Source organism: Achroia grisella, unplaced genomic scaffold (assembly GCF_030625045.1).
Source record: "Achroia grisella isolate CSIRO2021 unplaced genomic scaffold, CSIRO_AGI_Agris_v1 utg149, whole genome shotgun sequence".
NCBI classification, from domain to species: Eukaryota; Metazoa; Arthropoda; class Insecta; order Lepidoptera; family Pyralidae; genus Achroia; species Achroia grisella.
This window is the reverse complement of record NW_026712644.1, coordinates 3,499,485-3,524,677: the sequence shown is the minus strand read 5'-3', so window position 1 is coordinate 3,524,677 and position 25,193 is coordinate 3,499,485. Positions and strand designations below refer to the sequence as shown.

Sequence of the window (25,193 nt, the reverse complement as noted above, 5' to 3'; positions counted from 1 at the left end):
CCGCTTGAATACTTTATTTTCTTTGCTTTTTACTTATGAATTTAATTTATAAAACATATATATATTGTCTTAAAACTTTTAGTTGTGATAATCAAGCTATTCAAAAAATCCTTTTTCGATTCTAACCACTGCATTTAAAGGTATACAACTTTATTTATTTTTTATTATATTCATATTGTGTAAATATTTACGTTATATTATTTATTCCAGAAAAAATATGGACGATCCATTTGTGTCGTGCCCTTACGATGCCTGTCACAGAGTACCCCGCTCTCGTATACAAGCACACCTAATTAAATGCCAGGAAAGGTATCCAAAATTAGAAATCTGTCCTTACAACGCAACCCATCGTATGTCTCTTAACGAAATGAGGGAACATGTTAAGACATGTTGTAACCGCGCTTCGTTCTTTCCTAATGAGAAGCAGACAACTGGGGCCTTATTAACACCGAAGCCTATATTACAGAAGGATTATCTTCCTGAAACTGATCCAAATAATGAGATGTGGGATTAGTGATCCCACATTTCATGGTTGACTTTATGTGATCCTAGGACTTAGAGCCTAAAATATATTAATTTGTCGTGAAATCGGGAGATGAGTTGAGCCTTGTTTTTCAATAATAACTTAGTAAATGTCTTTTAAATGTTAATTTTACTTTAAATTGTATCAATGTATAAATACTTTTGCTACTAGGGATGTAGGAACAGAAGGTAGTGAATACTAAAAGTGGAAAAAATTTTCTTTCTTGAAAGGTTGAAGTTGAAATGGAACAGTTCTATGTGAACTGTTTCTCATGCTAATGGTATATGCTGGCGAGGCACCAGTGCAGAATGATCAGAAAGTCATATTAAGTAGCTTATTATGGACAATTCACAAGAAATTAATCATATTGGTTTTTTTAATGGAGAGTTTTTGTTAGTTTTCTTTAACAAAATTTTTTTGTTTGAATGCAATCTCACTGGTTGTTAAGTGATGCGGTCAAAGCTGTTACATGCAAGCTCAAATAGTGTCTATTCACTCTTGATATAAGAACCAATTTTGTAAGAGGAAGTTTGTGTATCTTTGGCAATTAAGTCTATATGTTTGTCACTAGAAAGCAATAACTAACTCTCTCTTTTTAATCGATTATAATTATGGTAGTAATCTAGAACAATTCACACAGTGTTAGGTTCTAAGCTAAGCAGAGCTTGTGTTATGGATACTAGACAACTGATGTAAACATATTTTTCTGTAAATACATACATAATATACATAGAAAACACCCAAACCAATACAAACAATTATACTCATGAATATAAATGTTAATACTGTGCGAGGAATCGAACCCGCGACCATCGAACGTGTGGCAGTGTTCTAAACTGCTACATCACCATCCATTCTTATTTAATAACTAAGGATTTAATCAAAGTTATCTTAGATGTCTTGTCGCATATATCTTGGTCTATAATTTAGTTTTTAAGAACTAGTCATAGGTTACCAACAAATATAACTCATTGTATTAAAATTTGGTTTTTTATTTTAATCCTTAAGACCAAAGCACAGCTATATCAAGCAGATTAAGGAAAAAGTTGTAGTAGTGTTGTATCAACAACTAAAGAGACACTGAGCTGAGTGTACCCCTATTTTTTTATAGCGTCATTAATTTATATGGCAAAACAACGTTTGCCGGTACAGCTAGTATTTTTTTTTTTTTTCTGAGTCTATCCTGCAATCAGTCGGAGACTATGAACAGATGTGGTGTAGGTGTTACATCGCGGGTAGAGAGTGATTCCCAGCAGAATCATCGTCTCTTTTGGTGCCCCTGATTAGTCATCTGGTTCCAGTAGCCTACGCCTTTTAAGCCGACGTATGTTGTCAGGGACTATCAGTTGGTTGGCCAGCACATTAGGATGGTGTACTAGCCGTGTCTTGTACTTGGAGTAGTGGTGTTTTATCTCTTCGGCTACTGTGTTTGTGTTGACATACTCATGAACCTCCGATATTTTTGCAAACCATGGCGCATTTATAAGCTGTTTCAGGATGTTATTTTGTGCCCTTTGTATTATGCTTATACTTGAATTTGCAGCAGAACCCCACAATTGGATGCCATAGGTCCAAATGGTACAGCTAGTATAATATATAAAATTCTCGTATCACAATTTTAATTATCATACCAACGGTTTCACTGATTTTTATGAAATTTTATGTGCATATTCAGTAGGTCTAGAAATCGTCTATCTATTTTTCATAACTCTAAGCGATAAGCGACCACGGACCGGAAGACGCAGCGTGGGAAGGCCTCCAGCAAGGTGGACCGACGATCTGGTCAAGATCGCGGGAAGGCATTGGATGCGAGCAGCGCAGGACCGATCGTCGTGGAGATCTTTGGGGGAGGCCTATGTCCAGCAGTGGACGTCTTCCGGGTTGCGATGATGATGATGAAGCGATAAGGGTTTTACATCCCTAACATTTTTTTTTAATATCTTGGACAATTTGTCTTATTTATTTTATATAATTGACCTGACAGAAACGTAAACTCTGAGGGACCGGAGTCTATCCCGTCTGTCTCGCCAAAACTACTGAACCCATTTTAATGAAATTTGGTACACAGTCTACACCAATATTTCCCACCCTTTTTAGTGCCAAGTCCCACCTTGGCCTTTCCAAAATTCTTATGTAATATATATAATTTATAACATTTAAAATTTAATTGTTCACTTAAGAAACTCAAATAATAGGTTTAGGAAGAAACAGTAAATTTTCAAAACGTATAATAAAAAAATTCTTATGTTTATTAAGGTTATATACAATTGATAAGTAACAAAGATTTTTTTACCCTCAATGCTAAAAAATGTGTTATAATTTCCACTTGTCTGTGGCATCGTAACCGCTAAACGAATGGACCGATTATTATGCGATTTTAATTGGAATCTAATGTGATTGAAATTATTATTAACTTGAATTTATTAGAGTTTTTTTATTCGTGGTGTAACTTAATTTTTTTTATACAATACTCTCACTGTACAATAAACACAGCGCCATCTAGTCCCAAGTTAACCAGTTTGTTTTATAGGTACTAGACAACTAATATACTTATACTTAGATATTTTTTAAAATACATACATACATAATATACATAGAAATCACCCAGACCGATACTAACAATCATACTCATATTTGTACCGTACGAGGAATCGAACCTGCGATTATCATAAGTAAAGCGGTGGCTAAACCGCTAGACCACCGAGGTCGTATAAAAGGTAGACTATTCTTGCGGTGGGGCAGCAGCTCGGAGAGATTTCTCCAAATTCTTGAGGGACGGCGTGATGCTGGTCCCGAGGTCTTCCACCACGCTCGATAGGTATACTGCAAATATATATTCATCATCATCATCATCAGCGCAGCCCGGAAGACGTCCACTGCTGGACATAGGTCTCCCCCAAAGATCTCCACGAATATATATATATTCATGACTAACTTATTTCCAACTAGTTGAGCCCGCGTTAGTTTTTAATTACCATTTTATATCCATCCATAATCTTTCTAATACCTCCAAGATATATATAATATACTAGCTGTTCCCGCGACTTCGTCCGCGTGGAATTCAACTTTATTTTTCTAAAATAAAGTAACCTAAGTTACTCCTTATTACATCAGCTTCCTACCAAAGAAAGTCCCGTCAAAATCGGTCCAGCTATTTCAGAGATTAGCCAAAACAAACAGACAGACAAAAATTGTAAAAAATGTTATTTTGGTGTATGTACCGTATTTATATTCATATGCACGTAGTAAAAAACGGTTATTTCATTATTTCGTACAGACACTCCAATTTTATTTATATGTATAGATATTTGTGTATTTGTGCATAAAAGATTTAATAAATAAATAAATTAACTGTATGTTGTGATACAAATTATACTAACAAGAACTCTGGACAATTAACACAGCGCCATCTAGTCTCAATGTAAGCAGAGCTTGTGTTATGGGTACTAGACAACTAATATAAATACTGATACATACATAGAAAACACCCAGACCGATACAATCACATTCAAGAATACAAATATTTGTACTGTGTGAGGTATCGAACCCGCGACCGGAAGTAAGATAAACTAACCGCTAGACCACAGACGCCGTCGAAATATAAGATAATATAACAAAAATATTACCAATGTCAGTTAGACAGCGTTTCGTTCCCAGAGCGTCCATATTTCGTATATTCAGCACCTTTTCTGCATACATATCGCATGTATGCGTACAGACCTACAAACAGATTTTTAATATATTAATATTTACTTTTAAATAAGCTTATATGCGTCTACCTTCACACGTCTTCGTTTGTTGCTACTACTGGAACTCGCTGGATATTCATCTCGACAAACTGTAAAAATAGTGTGAGTACAGTATGCCGAGATGAATAACATGGTGGTTGAAACACTGCCGAAATATCGGGAACTCAGCAAATAAATATAAAACGTGGTAAGATCCCGTGATTTTTACTAATTATACGTATAAATAATGACCGCGTCAAGTTTAAAACAGTATATAAAAAATAACTTTTATGATGGTATTTAATAAAATATCACCTCGGCCAGAAACTGCCACGGCGCCTGCTTCTCGGACAGATGCATCTCCAAATGATGCGGCAAAGTCATCAGGTACTGACCTATCTGTGGAACAACATTTAAGAAAATAAATAGAATAGAATAGAAAATAATTTATTCAAATAAAATTAATTTAAGCACTTTTGAATAGACATAGTTATAATTTTTTTAATCTACCGCTCATTCGGAAAGCTGTCTCATCACAAGAAGAACGAGCAAGAAACTTGCGTGTTGCTCTATTAAATAATCATTGTAACTTTATTGCCTAAATTACACTCAGCCCGAGTGGGCAGGGAAGTGAGCAGCGCGAGAGTGTAAACACGAGTGGAAACACTTCCCATGCCATTGGCGCTGCCACTCGCGCTGCCCGGCGCTCGCTCGATTGTCGGATTTTCGTGCGCGAGTCAAAGGACTGGCAGCGCGAGTGGCAGCGTGTTTTTACATTCAGCCCTCTCGCTCACTAATTTCTACTTCGAAACGTGTGAATACAAACCACCAACTAGCACTAATTAATTAGGTACAGATATTAAGTACACAATAGGATTAAAAGACTCGTAGTGATTAGAGCAGACCAGTCCCTACAAGCAGCACTCGTTCACGAGTATGACGTATGAGTCAGCGATCACTCCGCTCGACTTTATTTTAGGGAACCCAACTGTATTTTTATTTACTTAACGTAGGTAGATATTAACTGCTTGTCATTTATTAGAGCCTGGTACTTTTTAGTGAAATAACATGTTATGTAGGTGCATACAGACGGACAGCAAACAGATATCTTAAATATATATAACTCAAAGGTGACTGACATAGTGATCTATCAACGCACAGACAAACCACTGGACGGATCGGGCTGAAATTTGGCATGCAGGTAGATGTTATGACGTAGGCATCCGCTAAGAAAGGATTTTGATTAATTCTATCCCCAAGGGAATAAAATAGGGGATGAAAGTTTGTATGAAACTTTGTCAATTTTAAACCGATCGAGCTGAGACATTGCATGCATAAGGATGGGGTTGATGCTAGAAGGGTCAAAATAGTTGTATGTATTTTTCAATCCTAAATAATAATAATATGAAAATAAAATATTACGTCGAAAAAATAAAAATAAAAAAATTAGGGGTGGATATCCCTTACCGCAAACATACTGAATAAGCATATAAAGATTCGAAAAAGTCGGTCAAGCAGTTTCGGAGGAGTATGGAACATTGTGACACGAAAATTTAATATATAAGATATTACGACTTTTTTTAAGTATACTTTAGAATATTGTTATCGATTACAAAATCTCAAGCACTATCGTTGCCCGCTAACTACCACCTCTGTCAGCGTTAGGTTGGCTGGAAGAGATCTCTTGCAGAGTTAGGCCCACCCTTGCTCACATTATTGTATAACTGTCTTTGTTTATTAATGTAATAAGTGCAATAAAATATGTATTATTATAAAATCCCTTGTGTGAAACATCATCATCATCATCGCAGCCCGGAAGACGTCCACTGCTGGACATAGGCCTCCCCCAAATATCTCCACGACGATCGGTCCTGCGCTGCTCGCATCCAATGCCTTCCAGCGATCTTGACCAGATCGTCGGTCCACCTTGCTGGAGGCTTTCCCACGCTGCGTCTTCCGGTCCGTGGTCGCCACTCGAGGACTTTACTGCCCCAACGGCCATCTGTCCTACGAGCTATGTGCCCTGCCCATTGCCACTTCAGAGTCGTAATTCTTCGGGCTATGTCGGTCACTCTGGGTCTTCTGCGGATCTCCTCATTTCTGATTCGATCACGCAGAGTAACTCCGAGCATAGCCCTCTCCATTGCTCTCTGAGTGACTCTGAGCTTGTTGATGGGGCCCATAGTTAGCGATCACGTCTCTGTTCCGTAAGTCATCACTGGCAACACACATTGGTCGTAAACCTTCGTCTTGAGACACTGCGGAAATTTGGACGAAAAGATATATCGGAGCTTCCCGAACGCTGCCCATCCGAGTTGGATTCGATGATTGACCTCTTTCTCGAAATTGGATCTACCTAGCTGGATAGTGTGAAACATACCTTGGTGATATACTCCTGAGGTGATAAAGCGAAGTCAGGCAGGTCGGTGGAAAGCGCATCATTGTTATTCCACGCAGCCAGCTGGGGTATCTCGTCTGAAAGTTAATATTACTCACTAAACGATTACTTGAATGACGAGCGTGCATGGCAATAGTTGTTTATGTACGGGATTTTCATTTAATGTTAGACATAGACACCTATATAAATATACAATGTAAATAAACTGGCAGTTAAAAAAAAGAAATTCAGTTGAGTTCTTCTCAATTGGATCTATATACTGAACTGGATGGTAGAGACAATTATATTTTATATTATAATACAAAAATTTTATGTTCCTAAGTGGCTCAAATGTCATACATGAATAAATGATATTTGAATTTGAAAGAAAATAAATAAAGAAGATATGTTGTAGCGTTTTTGTTAATATTCTCTTCTAAGTTAACAACCTTTACAATATCCCTGGACGAAACAGGGCGAGTGCAGATGGCACTCCAAACCAAAGGAAGGACTTATAGAGCGGCTGAAGGCCAACTCCCGCCTGACGGATATGACGCTAGTCTAAGGGCACCGCTAGGGGTTCGAACCTCGGCTCAGGCCATGGTAATTTCGATCCACGTTTGAATTTCAATTGTAGGGAGGTAGAAGTAGAGAGAGGGGGGTAGAAGAAAATTTAAGGGCATTAAAATACATATTATTTTAATGCTGATAAAATATGTCCATAAAAGTCCATTTGGTGCCACTGAAAACCAGCTGTATGTTCACCTACGACATACATTAAAGCTGAGTGGAGCCATTTCAGTGCATTTTTGGATGTAAAAATGATTATTTTATGTTTATTTTTAATTATGGTAAATTAAGTTTAATTATATGTACATTTATTTTGCTCTTTTTTTTTTCGTTTGTTGTTTATATTGTATTTTTTACATTGCACTGAATAAAATATTTTTCTTTCTTTCTTTCTTAAAAGTAAATATATTTTTGGGGTAATTTCATAGAAATCGGTCAAGCCGTTTGGGAGGAGTTTTGTTACAAATCCAACCAACCTAGTAACACGTCAATAGGATTCCGGAGAATGGCTCTGGCAAGGGTTCGAAGTTGTTCCTTGGCGCGCCACAACTCCGCCGGGGACTGCGGCTGTGACCTCAGCGTCGCCAGCTGCTGTCGTGCATCCGCCTCCAGCACCAGGAGTGGAAGGTCGGACAGTTGGTTCGAGCTCTTCGGTTCTGTAACATATGGAAAATGGTAAACGTCGCCTATATACATCAAAGTACTATCACTTCTTCTCCGAACTGCCTGTAGCTTCATGTTGTCCTGGTACTTTGATTCTCGCTGATGGTAAGTGGTAACCGATATACATGAACAGACAAGAACAAACTGCCTAGAACTTCATGTTTTCCTGGTACATTAACACATTTTCTACAACTTGGTACTCGGGCAGACAAATATGACATAAAAATACGAGTGTTTGGTAAATTGGTAAATATCGTTCAAAATATTGTATCCATATGTACACTACTATATCGAGAGAGAGAGGGTTGGGGGAGAGGGGTAGAGAGAGAGACAGACAGACAGAGTTAAAGGGAAAGAATACACACCACTGCACCGAATTAAGAAATTCAGAATGTGCATTATTCCAGAGTGACATAGTAATGCTATAAAAACATCCAATCCACTTATGTTTGCCTAGTAAAGTATTAAGTATATTAAAGTAAAAAAACACGCTTGTTTCAACCGTATCAGTGATACACACAGGAAAAGCTGTCTGCGACGCCATAGTGAAAATGACTTATCTCATCTCGGTTATATCATCTCATACGTTTTCAAATATTGAAAACATATGAGATGAGACAACATTCCAACTATCTCTACTCTATATAGTAACGGTGCAAATACATCTAAACCACTCATGTTCTCCTAGTACTATAAATCAAGAACTAAACTTCTGTTTGCATCTCTATTTCTTTCCTTCTTTCATCTCTATCGTTTATCTCGCTCCAGCACCAAAGTCAAAAACCATCTGTTTCGACTTTATACATGGAAAAACTAACCTTCCTTTTTCTTTCTTTCTTTCGTCTCTATCTGTCTTGCTCTAACACCAAAGTGAAAAACATCTGTTTCGACTTTATACATGGAACTACAAACATCCAATACCTTCATGCGCTCCTAGTACAGTGAAGTAAGAAAACTGACCTTCCTCTTCGATTTCAATCTTTTGTCGCGCCGCGACCGTGTCCAACAGCACAGCAACAGCTGTCTCCAGGACCAGGGATGCTGGGAACGTGTGAGACAGCACGCCAGCTGTTTCTCCAGCGGATACAGTTGATAAGAAAGCAGCCTCTATGCGACGAGTGTGAGCGAAAATCGTACTCGTTATTGAAGAGATAAAGTTCTGAAACAAAATAAAGGTTGTTTTATTTTTTTCATAAATATGTTTTTCGGCTCTGGATACTACTCCTTTTTAGCAAGTACACTAATTCGAGTATATATAATACAAACTGATCCCGTTGTTGTTTTGCCATATAGATTAATATGGCTATAAAAAATTGGATTGTGACAGAAGGGTGAAAATAAAAAAAATCTTAGAGATGGACAACCCTTATAACTTAAGGGTATGAAAAATAGATAGTAGCCGATTCTCAGACCTACTGAATATGTATATAAAATTTCATAAAATCGGTCAATCCGTTTCGGAGGAGTATGGTAACTAACATTGTGACACGAGAATTATATAAGACTAGCTGCACCAACGACTTCGTCTGCGTGGAAAATAACTTTATTTTCTAAAATAATTAAAGCCTATTCAGAGATTAGCCGGAACAAACAAACAGACAGACAGGCAGACAAAAATTGTAAAAAATGTTATTTTGGTTTATGTACCGTATTTATATTGATATGCATGTAGTAAGAAACGGCTATTTCAATATTACAAACAGACACACCAATTTTATTTATATGTATAGATTACTCACTTCAATAGCGGGCACGTAGAATGGGTATATAGCGATGCCGGCGATTTTTTTCGCTTTGTTATACGCTGTTTCTAGCCAACCCTCGCACCGCTCCGCGACCGAGAGGATCGCTCTCGAATGTTCTAGAAGGTTCTCCTGAGAATAATAAATTTACTGTTACTATAAAAAAATCTGTATATTTTCTATTCGCGTAATTGTAGATCTGTACAATAACCCTGGACAATTCACACAGCGCCATCTAGTCCCAAAGTAAGCACAGAGCTTGTGTTATGGGTACTAGACAACTGCTATAAATTACATAGATATTTTTTGTAAATACATAGAATACAGCCAAACCAATATGAACAATCATACTCATGAATACAAATATTTGTCCTGTATAAGGAATCGATCCAGCGACCATCGCGAGTAAGGCGATGTGCTAAACCGCTAGATCACCGAGGCCGTCAAGATTTTCTATCCTATTTATTCATATTATTCTGACTTGTAGTTTCCAAGTATCGTTCAGAAATAGTCAATAAGTCTTTTATGGGAATAGGTATAAAAATTTGTAATAAGATACCAAATGATGTATATACATCTGTTAAATCATATTTACAACGCCATCTATTATTTTATGAGTAAACTAATTAATAAATCAGTAGGTAGCGTAGTAAAAGTTATCACAAAATTCATTATGTGGCGAATTTACTATTATCGTGTGGCAACACTGTTGTTTAGCTACGACAGAACACTAAAATAAGACCAAATAGCCTCTTGTATAAACCTATTATAAATACTTCGTTAATATACATAATGTAAATTGCAATCACTGGACTTGTCATCCCACCACCTTCTCTTCTGCTGCTACATGAACACTTACAATACTGAGCAAAGCCTATTACTCACTAAACGATTACTTGAATAACGAGCGTGCATGGCAATAGTTGTACATGCACTGGATTTTCATTTAATGTTAGACATACACCTATATAAATATACATTGTAAATAAACTGGCTTTTAAAAAAATAAGTAATTCAATTGAGTTTCTTGTCAGTTCTTCTCAATTGGTACTATATACTAAACTGGACGGTAGGGAAAAAAATTATAATTTAAAAACTTGACGTTCATAAGCGGCTAAAATGTCCTACATGAATAATGATTTTTGAATTTTGAATTGTTTGAAAAAACAGAACTTTTGGTTAGTGGGAATTTATTTATCTAGATTTTAATCTAGTTTAGTTTATTTTGTTTTGCTTTACGGACGGACGGTAGGGAATAAATTAAATATATAATGTAAAAAACTTGACGTTAAGAAGTGGCTAAAAATGTCAAACATAATTAAATGATTTTTGTTTTTAATTTTTTTTTATTTTATTCTATTCTATTGCAATTTTACCGTATTCTGCAGCTGCTTCTCGTTGAGATGTTGCCGCAAGAGAGCAGTCTGTAACTCCGAGTACCGGGGTAGCAGCTCGCGCAAGGGGGCGTACGCCGCACGGCCGAACTCGCGGGCAGTAGCCGCCGCCAACACCTCTGTGAATAACTCTCCATAACTTATGCTCGCCTGGTACCTCACCTGCTTATACTGCCAGTTATCCTGGGGGCGTATTAACTTTTTAAAATCCAGTCAGTTTCTGTTGAGAAACTCTTTTGATATTAATATATATAAAGTTTTCTTTTATTCTATAATCAAAACTATAAAAACAAAATTATGTATTATGTCACTTCAGTCTCTACCATCTTACCATTAAATACATTTTTCCAGTCATAAATGCTGAAATTTGGCTTGCAGGTAGATGTTATGACGTAGGCATCCGCTAAGAAAGGATTTTGATTAATTCTACCCCCAAGGGGATAAAAAAGGGGATGAAAGTTTGTATGAAACTTTGTCAATTTTAAACCGATCGGGCTAAGACTTTGCATGCATAAAGCTACTATGACGTAGGCATCCGCTAAGAAAGGATTTTGATTAATTCTATCCCCAAAGGGGTAAAAAAGGGGATGAAAGTTTGTATGAAACTTTGTCAATCTTGAACCGATCGGGCTGAGGCTTTGCATGCATAAATCTTGACGACCTCGGTGGTCTAGCGGTCTAGCACACCGCCTTACTTCCGATGGTCGCGGGTTCGATTCCTCGCACGGGACAAACATTTGTATTCATGACCGATACAAACTATCGTATAGTTTGTATCGGTCTCTGGTAATTTCTATGTATAATATGTATGTATTTACGAATACAAAAAACATATCTATGTATTGTTTGTGTACACAAGCTTTAGGTATCTTAATTTGAGTCTAGATGGCACTGTGTGAATTGTCCTGAGATTATTATTTATTTATATTTCTACAATAGTTTCCAGGCAGTTCAGTTTAAGCCGTAAACTGACTGAGAATAAGAGTTCATAATACACCCTCTGGACTTTTTTTTATTAGGGGATTTGGGGAATTGTCTGTAACTAAGACCCGAACGATGTAACTTTTTCTTTCTACACAAAACTAACAATTGGGAGTTAGAGAAAGTTTGAATGTGCATTGCTAACAATGGGTGTCCCGCCAGCGTAAACCGTTAGCACAGACCGGTTCCTCATTCCATCATTATCATCCATTAATCTGTACATATAAATAAAATTGGAGTGTCTGAGTGTCTGTTTGTAATATTGAAAGAACCGTTTTTTACTACATGCATATGAATATAAATACGGCATATACATCAAAATAACATTTTTAAAATTTTTGTCTGTGTCTGTTTGTTCCGGCTAATCTCTGAAATGGCTGGGCCGATCTTGACGGGACTTTTTTGGCAGGTAGCTGATGTAATAAGGAGTAACTTAGGCTTTTAACTTTTATTTTAGAAAAATAATGTTAAATTCCACGCGGACGTAGTCGCGGGAACAGCTAGTAATAAATAAAATAGACTAATTTCAAATGAACAGTTTTTCACATGAAAGTATATATATATATATACTTACTGTAAAATAATTATAAAAATCGTTATGGCATTTCTATTAAACAAAGAAAAAAGTACCAGGCTAACATAAATCGCAAGCAATTCACCTTTAGTCTGCCTGGGCGCGTCCATGATCGCTTGTATGCAGGCCACAAACTCCTCAATGTCCCTTCTCAAATCCATCAGCATTATGATGCCTTCTTCTGGAGACGAGCATAACTTCAAATTCGCAGTTACCACCTGGAAATAAATAAGGAATTGAAGGTTGTACAGAAGTATCGTCATTTTTAAAGCTAAAACTTTTTAGGCTGTTGATTAAATTATATTTATATATATACTTAGGTCGTTATGTATTTATATAGTCTTTATATTTATGTATATTTGCTTTGATATATTTAGTATAGTATCTTTTGATATATGTATTATAATTTTGACAGCCTCGATGGTCTAGTGGTTTAGCACACCGCTTTCCTATCCGATGGTCGTGGGTTCGATTCCGCACGGTACAAACATTTGTATTCATGAGTATGATTGTTGGTATCGGTCTTGGTGTTTTCTATGTATAATATGTATTTATTTACAAAAAAAAATGTATCCATGTATTTATATCAGTTGTCTAGTACCCATAACATAAGCTCTGCTTAGTTTGGTACTAGACGGCTCTGTGTGAATTGTCCAGAGATATTATTATTATATATTAATATGTAGATTTATTAATTGCACATAAAGTACGATTATTACAGTAAAATGAAAAATGCAACTGTCACTGATTCAACAAAGGGTGACCCGCTACAATAGTGATGTTCGGCAATCAATAGACTTAGACATTTAGTCATGCTTCATTTTATTAGGTATCGAAGCATTTTTTTTATTGCAAATATTTAATACATTTATTTATTTTAGGTAATCAACAGCTTATACAATTTATAGACAATAAATAGTATTAAAAGATCAAGGAGATGTACTAAATACATACTTTCTATTCCATATTATTTTCGCACTCGCACCCTGAGTTCAAAACTAAGCATGGCACCAGGCCTATAAATTATGGGTCAACTAATAATGTTAATTTGTTAATGTGTACAATGTGCTATATAAATGATGCAGGTAAGTCACTGTACTGTGGCTATTCTATATTGAATAGAATAGAATAGAATAGAAAATCATTTATTCAAATAAACTTACATTGAAGCACTTTTGAATAGTCATAACATTTTTTTTTTTTTTTTAATCTACCGCTCATTCGGAATGCTGTCTCATCACAAGAAGAACAAGCAAGAAACTTGTGTGTTGCTCTTTTAAATAATTTATTCTTACTTACAATTTAAGTTTAAGTGTGTGAATACAAACCACCGATTAGCACTAATTCAATTAAATACTCAAAAAGAAAAAAATATTGAATACATAACCAACTGGTTAAACAATTAATAAGAGGAAATCAGTCATAGTGATTAGAGCAGACCAGTCCCTACAAGCAGCACCCGTTCACGAGTATGACGGATGAGCCAGCCATCACTGCGCTCGACCATATTTTAGGGAGCCCAATGACCCGGCCCACCACGCCGCCACAAGTCTGGACATTTTAGTGAGCATGACTACTCAAAACACCAGACCACGTCATAGCTACTCACAATTGCCATCTGATGTTTAGTATTCACATTTCACATAAGAATGCATGCGGCAATTAATACAAAACCCGCTACGCTTTCATATTTCTAAAATAATTGAATCAAGAAAGCAATGAGATAAACAAATTATAACGTTGTATGCTAATAAACTAATTATTTACTTGATATGTTGTCTTCTATGAATTCGTCTATCCTGTAATAGGCTTTCTTACATAAAAATTGTTTAATATAAGATTTGAATTGCCTCTCTGTCAGATTAAGTGCAGATTCTGGCAGTTTATTATAAAATCTTACGCAATTACCATAGAATGAATTACTGACTTTGTGCAGGCGGCATTTAGGTAATATTAGCTTATTTTTATTGCGTAAGTTTCTATTTGTACAGTCTTTAAGTTTTCTAAAACTGTCTAAATTCTTCCGCGTATACATGATATTCTCATAAATGTATTGTGAAGTAACGGTGAGGATATTTGAGTCTTTAAAACACTGACGTAATGACTCTCTTGAACCCATACCATAAATAGAACGTATGGCTCTCTTTTGTAAAATAAATATAGTATTTATATCGGCTGCTTTACCCCACAGTAGTATACCATATGACATAATGCTATGGAAATAACTAAAGTATACAAGTTTAGCCGTCGCCACGTCTGTTAATTGCCTAATTCTTCTAATTGCATATGCAGCTGAACTGAGTCTATTGGCCAATTTTGAAATATGGGGCCCCCATTGTAATTTCGAGTCCACTGTTATACCTAAAAAAACTGTATCATTAACAAAATTTACTATTTCGTCATTAAGCAATAACTGTGTATTTATTGGTCTTACATTAGGAAGTGTAAATTTTATACACTTTGTTTTGCTGGAATTTAATAATAGGTTATTACATGTAAACCAATTTAATATAGCAGACATAGCACAATTTACATCGTCTAATTGATTAGTTTGACGTCCAATTTTAAACACTAACGAAGTATCATCCGCAAACAGCACTATATCTGCAATTTTCTCTACCATAAAGGGAAGGTCATTTATGTAAATTAAAAAGAGAAAGGGGCCTAAGATTGACCCTTGTGGAACGCCCATCCCAATATTAGCTCCCTTAGATTTTATACCGTCAATATCTACAGTTTGGACCCTATCCTCTAAATAAGTTCTCATTAATTTTAGATCATTATCTTTTATACCATAATGTTCGAGCTTGTACAAAAGTGTTTTATGATCCACGCAATCAAATGCCTTTGATAGGTCACAAAAAACTCCGAGTGCATCCTGTGACTTCTCCCATGATTGGAAAATTTGTGTTATCAGCGCTACACCTGCGTCAGTGGTAGACTTGCCGGCGGTGAAACCATATTGTTGACTGTGAAGCAGTCGGTTATCCCTGAATAGTAATTAGCTTGGTGTAAAGATAATCAGGATTATTACTATATTGTAACAGCAAATCCAATTTATTTTTAATCGCGCTTTTGTATTTGTTAATATTGTAAACATTTATTTGTCTTTTTGATTTTTTATTATTGTTGACTTTATTGATCTAACTGTTAAACTTAACAACTTGACCACAGTGATCTGAAGGAAGTTTATTTATTATGAATTTTTCTGTATACTCACAGTTACAAAAAACATTGTCAAGACAAGTAGCAGACGTGGCAGTTACACGAGTGGGTTCATGAAAGACATGACTTAAATCAAATGACTGAAATAAACTAATAATTTTTGTACATGTGGGTGTGTTACAAAGAATATCAACGTTAAAATCTCCACATACAATAATTTTTTTAAGACTATTAAATATTTTTTTTAAAATATCCTCCATCACCCCTTCAAAAACATTGTAATCACTATTAGGAGGCCTGTACACACATATAAGGATATAATTTTCTAGTTCTATACAAGATAATTCTATACAACACTCAATAGAAAGTCTAACAATGTCAGCACGTTCCTTTACTTTAATATTATTTCTTGCAATTATCATAGACCCGCCTCTGTTAACTGACTTTCTATTGAAGCAGCTGACAACGTTATAATTATTTAAATTGAACATCATATTGCTCTCTTTAAGCCAATGTTCTGTGAAACAGACAATATCAATATTATACTTTTCTAAAAATAATTGTATAATTAACTCGCTGCCGGGAAAACTTTGTATGTTCTGATGAACAATTATTAATTCTGATTGCTTTCCCTTTGTCTTTGTGAGCAGTTTAAATCTGCAGTCATAGTATTGTAGTCTCATAAGGCTGTACAAGGTAGACAGATGAATTTTGTTGAGTAATTTATATGCGATCTATTAATACAATATTACGTATTAGGTATACTTGATTTGATTTAGACAACACTGACTTTGTGAGATTAGAGTTCATATTTTGAGGTAGGTCATATACCTATAGATTTATGTGCATATATGCGAAATAAAAATAAGTTATGTTCTGTGTTATAAAAAAAAATAGAAAGTAGATAGGCATGGTATGCACATAATAGGAGTGTTGAAACGTAGTTACTTGTCAGTGTAACGTAACATAATACTAACGTAAGTTAGTAAAGTCAATAACAGATACCTCATGAATTTATCTTTAATATTAAAGTTATATTTAAATTGGTTATTTAAAAACAATACAGTTAAACATTTAAACAGGTCAGAGCCAAAGATAAAGAACAGGTAAGGGTGAATACAATTAGTGAATCACGTTACAATATAATGCATAAAGGCATCCATATGTACGTACTGTATGTACATATAAAAATGTGTTTCTCGGTCAGTTAAAAAGTATTATTTTGACATTCCTAAGGTCCATATATCTAAAATCGTATTCAGTAATACGATTTTAGAAATATGGAACTTACCAGCACATTAAATTTTCTCACTATAATATTATTACAAAAGCTGGGAAATAATGTATAAAGAGATTCAGAGGAATTAATACTAGAATTTTTATTTATATAAAGGCAATTTGATTTTGAATAAAAAAAATGTAATCTCGACTAACTTTTAATTGTAAAAACTCGATTCTACCACATCATTATTTATTTGGGACTAAAAACTTGCAACACTGGAAATGTCATTTCACTAACATTTTAATAGGCTTACTTTAGTAATATTCTATTTGTGTATTTAGAACTCTTGTACTACCAGTATCCGCTACATATGTCCATTGTCAAAGCGTTGGGTTGGCTGGAAGAGATCTCTTTCAGAGATAACCCACCCTTGCTCACATTTTTATTTATAAATATATTGTTTCTTACTCTTGTTAGAATTCACATCATTATTGTAGAAAAAATCCGATATTTTAAAAATATATTAAACGAAGGTAGTTTGTTTTTAGTACTAATGAAGTACCCAATGTAAGGATTATTACGAATATTGTAAATTGCGCCATCTAGTGTTTATAGACCAACCTACTACACTGACTTTGGTCTATAAATACGGAGGTCGGTAGTTGAATAATCCTCTTTCGTTGGGTGAGCCGCGGCATTCAGTCGACGAGCGCAGAGCGCGCCGATTGTGTTTTGGATATTAAAGTGAATTATATTAGCAATGGGTTTATCCCGGTCTTAGATGGGTCTGGGGGGAAGCTGCAAGTAGTGAAGGTGAGTGTTAATGCATTCTAAAAGGGCCTTTTAAACCTACCCCGTGTCACAAGTCACGGGCGCTACTTAGGGTTTCCCTTGCGGTAGCCGGCTTCAAAGCCTCAGTCGTCCATCATAATTAGTGCTTCTTACACTCTGTATATAAGTGCAATAAAGAATATAATTAAATATGCCATTAAAAGTACGTAAAAATATTACCCTTAAGGAGGTACAATAAAATGAAAGTTATTATGGAAATTCGTGTGTGTGAACTTATTGTGTGACTGATATTATGTCCTTTCATCTATTATTTTTATTTCCAACAATTCTCATCTCCCCTCTTTAGGAGAGGAGATGGCAACATACCCCCGGCAGAAGCACAGTCGGCCGGGGTTCAGGGCCCCAGGGAAAGAAACCGGCGTACAATGCGGGCAGAATCTAAGAGCACCGCTTTCTGCATCTTTCCCGGGAGTAAGCCGCCCCGGAATCCCAACCGTCTGAGATGTTGTTCCAGACTGGTTGGGATAAGACCGTTCACCGATATAACGATTGGAATGATTTCGGTGGACATCACCCCCCACATTTCGGTCACCTCGTGCCAGGTCGAGATATTTTCTCTTTTTCTCAATTTCTTATTATTATTATGTTTACCTTAGTCGGTGAGGGGTCTAATGAGAGCAGCACGTCTGTGTACAGCCTTAACAGTTCACCCACAGGGCTTTCCACCTTCAGCACGTTGACCAACCACTCCACCTGCAACAACCATTCTTGTTCATATCCAGTTTTAGTCTTAGTCGGGAGTCTATCATTTTGAGGCAAAACCTAAAAATAATGATAGGGACAATAACGGGCCACTGTCCCTTAAACAAACACTTGTATACAATAGGTGTTACAACAGTCTCATTTGTCGGGGCTGCTTTGAAGACGAAGAAACGGCTGCTCACGTAATCCTGGAGTGTGTTTGTTCTGAGAACGGTGAGGTCTCGGAACGGTGAGGTCGCTCCGGGAAGCCTGTGAAGACACCAAGAGACTTCTGCGATACCAGGCTCCCAGCAGTAGACGGAGGTATGTCCACAGTGTTATACGACGGCGACCTAGTGCAGTCGATGAACTGTACCAGGCCCTCAGAAAACAGTAGAAGGAATGTGTCATTGAATAACTTAACACCACTCCTACTAGAGTTGGCATCGCATTTATGCAAATCGAACCAAAGTACAAATATATAATATTTATAAATAAACTAGCTGTCCCGGCAAACGTTGTTTTGCCTTAAAATAAAAAAAAAATTTAGGGGTGGACTACCCCTAACATTTAGGGGCATGAAAAATAGATGTGGGCCGATTCTCAGACCTACTCAATACGCTCACAAAATTTCATGAGAATCGGTAAGCCGTTTCGGAGGAGTATGGAAACGAAAACTGTGACACGAGAATTTTATATATAAGATTTAATAAAAGCACATTTGTATATTTTTTGTCTGTCTACCTCTCATTCGGAAAGAACGATTTAATATATTTTGTACATGTTTTTTTTTGTTAATTTAGTATCAAACGAATGTAAAGTTTTTTTTATCTGATGTAAGTTTACCTGACGAGGCGCATCACCAGTTATCAGGCGGGTGAGCGACGGCGGCGCTGGCGGGGCGAGCCGGCACCAGGCTGCCAGCAAACGCTGGGAGGCCGCGCGGCGCCAACATCTACATACAGATATCGCGCGGGACATGCCCACGAATAACGACATGTAGGTTGCCGTGCGCTCTGTAACAACCACAGACATGATCCATCCTTACTAATACGAAAGTAACTCTATATATCTGTCTCGCTTTCACGCTAAAATCTGTGCATCAAAATACATTTAAATAGGTTCAAGGTTTTAACTAATTTAAATGTAATTTAAATTAGTAGATAGACTATACCCTGAGAAAGGGTATAGTCTATCTGTGGGCTACTTTATAATACGAAATAAGGGTTGTATGGGGTTGAAAGAGGAGATGGAAGTTTGTAAAATATAGTCATTTTTAAAGCAAGGAGCGTGAAACTTATTTTTTAAATGTAAATAAATATGATATTTAAAGTTTATATATATTTTACACTTAAGGGGGGAAAATAAAATAGGGAATGAAATGGAAATTCCTCAACTGTCTTCTCTACCATGCGGACGAAGTCGCGGGCACAGCTAGTTATTCTTTTTTTTTTTAAGTTTGCACTCCCTCTCTCGATCTGGTGAGGTTTTAGACACTCTCCCCAACAAATTCATGTAATATGTAACTTTCCTTTATCCCTGTGTTATATCTTGATTTTTACAAGCCCCCTCTCCCTGACCCCCCCTTTCGGGTAAGAGTTTTTTTTATCGATGATAATGGAATGGTGGTAATCCTAACTAATATTATTAATACGAAACTGTATCTATCTATCTATCTCTATTCTGTCTCAAGATACCAAGTTTGTAATAATAAGTACTAGGAGAACATGATCATGAAAGAGATGACAACAGTGTATTTATTGTAGTACAACAAAATCCATACTAATAAATGCGAAAGTGTATCCTATCTGTCTGTTTATTAAGATATCGAGTTCGTAATAGAAAGGACTAGGAGAACAGGATCATGAAAGAGATGACAACAGTGGATACTAAATAAATGCGAAAGTGTATTTTTCTATCTGTCTGTTTATCAAGATATCTCGTTTCCTAATAGGAAGTACTAGGAGAACAGGATCATGAGAGATGACAACAGTGGATTTATTGTAAAGTACAACAAAATATCCATAATAAATGCGAAAGTGGTGATTTTAGACCGTGTTATGGGTAGATAAAGTCGGAAGTCGTAGAAACGAATTAGCAACATCCATTGTGACTTAACACGACTTTAAAATTGGGTATTGTAAGTTCTACTATACTTTGGATTCAAGACTTTTCAGGTGTTATAGTGGTGTATGTTATGGGAGATAGCGATTATTTCTCTGTCTGTTTATCAATGTATCGAGTTCGTAATAGAAAGGACTAGGAGAACAGGATCATGAAAGAGGTGACAACAATAGATTTATTGTTACAGTAGAACAAAATCCATACTGAGTTCCTAATAGAAAGTACTAGGAGAACAGAACCAAATAAGAGATGATTAATACATGAATTGTAAAATAGAGCAAAATCCATACTAATAAATGGCAATGTGTTCAGTATTTCTGTATATTCATTACATAAAGAAACGCCAGCACCGAGTTCTTAATAAGAAGTACTAGGAGAACAGACTTATGAAAGAGATGGATAGTGGATTCATTATAAGTAAAGTAGTACAAAATACATACTAATATTATAAATACGGAAGTCTGGCAGTTTATTAGTTTTCACGACGGGTAACACTGACCTGCGTCCATCTGCGTTAGGGCTTCAATGAGAGGCGGACTGGCGGCCGCTTCCATACGGTTATACAGGGCCTCCAGTTGCAACCTCTTGCTTTCGTAGTCAGGCGCCTCGCTCAGTACCTATATAAGTCAAATTCAATTTTTTTTCAAATTCAAAATATCCTTCTTCATGTAGGTCTATTACAGACTGTTATGATATATTAAATCTACCGTCAGTTCGGAATGATTTCGAGATGAGAAGAACTGACAAGAAACTCAGCTCGTATTCCTTTAAAATAAATATTGTACATATTTACAATAATACAGATTCATTTTTAAATTCAAATTTGGGAGAATAGAGTGACCACCAGCATATGCTATTGCAAAAGCAAATAGTCTAATCAGTGTTGATAACCCGAACAGCCCAGTTCCCACAAGAAGTACTGCTGACACCTATCTACATTGACATCGCTGTTACTCCGGTCAGCTCGTGACCACGGCTGCTGCAACCTAGTCGAAACGTATATAAAAACTTTATGAATATCTGTACTTACCTCAAGACTAGCGGTCATGGCGGACACTTGTTCAGCCAGCTCTAACAACTTGTCGTTAGCTGTGGGGAGCCCGGCCTCCAGTATGTCCTCCAGGGCCGCCGCTAGGGCTGCCCATTTATCCGCCTCGCGGAGCGCCGACGCCGCATTCTAGAATGTATCAATTCAAAATATCTTTATTCATGTCGGTCTATTACAGACTCTTATGATATGTCAAATCTACCGTCAGTTCGGAATGATTTTGAGATTAGAAGAACTGATGAGAAACTCGGCTCGTATTCTTTATTATCATTAACATTACATAGTATAAAACAAAGTCGCTGTCGCTGTCTGTCCGTCCCTATGTATGCTTAAATCTTTAAAACTACGCAAAGGATTTTGAAGTGGTGTTTTTTAATAGATAGAGTGATACAAGAGGAAGGTTTATATGTATAATGCATGTACACCCGTGCAAAGCCGGGGCGAATAGCTATACATTTTCTTCTTCTTCAGTCGTTCACTCTTGGCAGAGTGGTCGTGGCTTTCATCATGGTATATTTTGTGATATGGTATCGTTGTGGTCCTTGGCGAAAGAGCTCCTTACAATTTGTCTCCACCTGGTACGGTTTTTGGCTGCACGAGAACATTGTACCATGGAGTGCTGTGTAGCCGTTCTTATACTGTCAGTCCATCCCGTTGGTGATCGACCCCGAGAACGTCTGCCTTCAACCGAACCTTGGATAATTAGCCACTCCATACAGAGTTCGTTCCGGCTAATGTGACCAAAATACTTGAGAATTCGTATTTGCACAGTCGAAAGAAAGAAAGAAAGAAAAATATTTTATTCAGTCGACGATAATCTCTACCTGATATTGTGTACATTAATAGTTGCTATATTATAGCTACCTACCTCCAGTCTACTTTTGAGGTGGTCGATCCTCTGCAAGCTCTCAATCGAATTACCCGTCCTCTGCTCAACATCTTCGACCTTCTGTTCCAAGGACAACAGTGTCTGCTGCAGCATAGCACCTTCTTGGTGAAGAGAAGACGCATCTTGCAGTATCCTAGGTATTGATGTCAATAGCTGGAAAATAAGTAGAATAAATAATTAGTACATAATATAAAACAAAGTCGCTGTCGCTGTCTGTTCATCCCTATGTATGCTTAAATTTTTAAAACTACACAATGGATTTTGAATCGGTATTTTTTAATAGATAGAGTGATTCAAGAGGAAGGTTTATATGTGTAATACATGTACACCCGGGCAGAGCCAGAGGGAGCAGCTAGTAATTTGTTTTGTTTATATAAATAAACAATCAATAATTTAATACTTAAACTTTTAATAACTTAATGATTTGTATGATTGATATAAGCAGATTTTGCAAAGGCCACGTTTTTAATAACATCATATATGTAATGATCCCAAAATCTTTTGCAAATAATTATAAAGAAGGAAAGAAAGAAAGAAAATTGTTTATTTGGTACACTGAAAATAATTATTAAAATTTAATTTATTATTATTATTATTTACCTATTTGGTACTGTAATTATTAATATAAACATTATTAATAATTACAGTACCAAATAGGTATAAAGTATAATAACAACCTTGAAGAAATTCGAGAATATGAACTGTAGAAATAAATAATAATAATCTCAGGACAATTCACACAGCGCCATCTAGACCCAAGTTAAGATAGATAAAGCTTGTGTTATGGGTACTAGATAACTGATACAAATAAATAGACATATTTTTTTCATAAATACACATGTTATACATAGAAAACACAGAGATCGATACAAACAATCATACTCATGAAAACAAATATTAGTACCATGCGAGGAATCGAACCCGCGAGAATCAGAAGTAAGGCAGGCTACACCGCTAGACCACCGAAGGCGTCAAATTTATATTTTTAAATGTGTGCCAGTTTTCCATCCTGACAGAGTTGATCAGGTACTGATGAAATTATTATTAAGTACTAGGATTGCATAAAGGACTAGGATAATATGGATTATAAGGACCTGTGTGGTAGTTTCGTCCAATGAGTTGGTCAACTGTTTCATATATAGCTGCAGGCGAGACACAGTATTGGCCACAAATACCTGAAAAGATACATTTATTACATCATTTTTTTAATGAATGATAATAAATAAAAAATAACACAGCGCCATCTAGTCCCACGGTAAGCAGAGCTTGTGTTATTGGCACTAGATAACTGATATAAATACTTACATACTTTTTTGTTTTGTAATATACATAGAAGACTGATACAAACAATCATACTCATGAATATAAAATGTTTGCACCATGCAATGTTTCAAACGTGCAACCATCGAAAGTAAAGCAGTATGCTATATGCATGAATATTATAGCCAATATGTTATTCCGATGTATAAGCTATATTACTATAAAGTTTCATCAAAACTGTAAGTGTAAGTAGTCAAAGTCAGTTTTAATAATTATTTAATTTCTCAAAAGTTACATAACACCAACCTCTTTTTCTTGATTACCGCTTGAACTCCACGCTTTGTTTATCCACTTTTTAGAATCAAAATCTGGTTCAGCAAATGTTTTAATATCCTGAAAAGAGTTTATAAAGGTTTTAAATAAATTCTAATCACACATTTAAATTGAAATTAGACAATACTTCTAGGGAATCAATTTAATTTTATTTATATATATATATATATAATGGCCTATCCGTCTATTAAAGACAATTTATGGCGTATTTTATTTATAGTACATGGAAAATAGGATATTAATCCTCCAAATGGCAATTGTCCAAATGAGAGGCCAATTGTGGAAAATGGAGTTCAACCTACACTCCTCCAAATGGCAATGAGTTTTTAAAAGTTATGGAATAATGCTTCCGCCTGCGCTAACTGTATACGCTGGCAGGGCACCAGTGGAGGATGATAAGATGAGCATGAGGTCAGGTCAGTTTGCACATTCTGACAAATTCACCATGAATTTATCAGTGGACGTCAACCTGTCATGGTACATTGCTAGCGATGGGGTAATTATGAACTAATTACCCCATTACTAACAATCCTTTTCCCCCGGTAACATGAGTGATATCACAGATTTCTGTTCATCTGTTTTTTTTAATGTCTGGCATTCCATTAACCTATGTGAAAAAGCCAGATGTGGATAGATGTGAATATATAGATTAATATAATATACAAAATTGAACCTACCATGATTTTGTATTTATATTACTTATATAATATATGGTAAACTCATTAATTACATATAAAAATTGGCAAAAATAGTCTCTAAATACTAGACAACAACACAATTAAGTTATTTGTGTTTTGAATTATTCTAAAGAGTTTTTATTTGTATAAGTAAATTTCTATATGTTTTTTTATGTAATATACGATAAATAAATAAAATTATATCATCAAATTAAATATATGAAATTTCTGACTTCTGTTATTGTTGTTGCATATGTGTCAGTTTGACAGTAAAAGTTTTTTTTCCTCTCGTTTTGGCTCCGGCGACAGTAACAGTTGTGGTATGCCAAAAATTTTCATAGCACAGAGTAATTACTGTATTATTAGATTTCATGTCTACGTTCCACTCTC

At 35.9% G+C, this 25,193-nt stretch overlaps 2 protein-coding genes across 2 annotated transcripts; one reads left to right on the top strand and one right to left on the bottom strand.

Moving 5' to 3' along the window:
* The first annotated feature begins 217 nt into the window (after window positions 1-217).
* On the top strand, window positions 218-514 carry LOC131840835 (gametocyte-specific factor 1-like). The gene has a single exon (XM_059189030.1). The coding sequence runs from the start codon at window positions 218-220 to the stop codon at window positions 512-514; it is 297 nt and encodes a 98-aa protein (XP_059045013.1).
* A 2,428-nt stretch (window positions 515-2,942) lies between these two features.
* Window positions 2,943-24,831, bottom strand: LOC131840656 (conserved oligomeric Golgi complex subunit 7). The gene is made up of 17 exons (XM_059188832.1): window positions 24,804-24,831; window positions 24,100-24,186; window positions 23,628-23,708; window positions 22,513-22,686; window positions 21,627-21,773; window positions 21,096-21,213; window positions 19,319-19,488; window positions 18,383-18,484; window positions 12,638-12,770; window positions 10,980-11,116; window positions 9,601-9,735; window positions 8,822-9,020; window positions 7,675-7,854; window positions 6,632-6,726; window positions 4,567-4,650; window positions 4,150-4,243; window positions 2,943-3,346 (listed from the first exon to the last, which is right to left on the bottom strand). The coding sequence occupies exons 1-17, from the start codon at window positions 24,804-24,806 to the stop codon at window positions 3,246-3,248; spliced, it is 2,040 nt and encodes a 679-aa protein (XP_059044815.1). The 5' UTR covers window positions 24,807-24,831; the 3' UTR covers window positions 2,943-3,245.
* Between the last annotated feature and the right edge of the window lie 362 nt (window positions 24,832-25,193).

Excerpts from the sequence above, each read along its gene's own strand:
- LOC131840835 (XM_059189030.1), top strand. The coding sequence starts at position 218 with ATGGACGATCCATTTGTGTCGTGCCCTTACGATGCCTGTCACAGAGTA.
- LOC131840656 (XM_059188832.1), bottom strand. Across the intron at positions 11,117-12,637 it reads CGCGCCCAGGCAGACTAAAG|AGGTGTTGGCGGCGGCTACT; the intron begins GTGAATTGCTTG and ends AGTTATTCACAG. Across the intron at positions 9,021-9,600 it reads TCTACGTGCCCGCTATTGAA|AACTTTATCTCTTCAATAAC; the intron begins GTGAGTAATCTA and ends ATTTTGTTTCAG.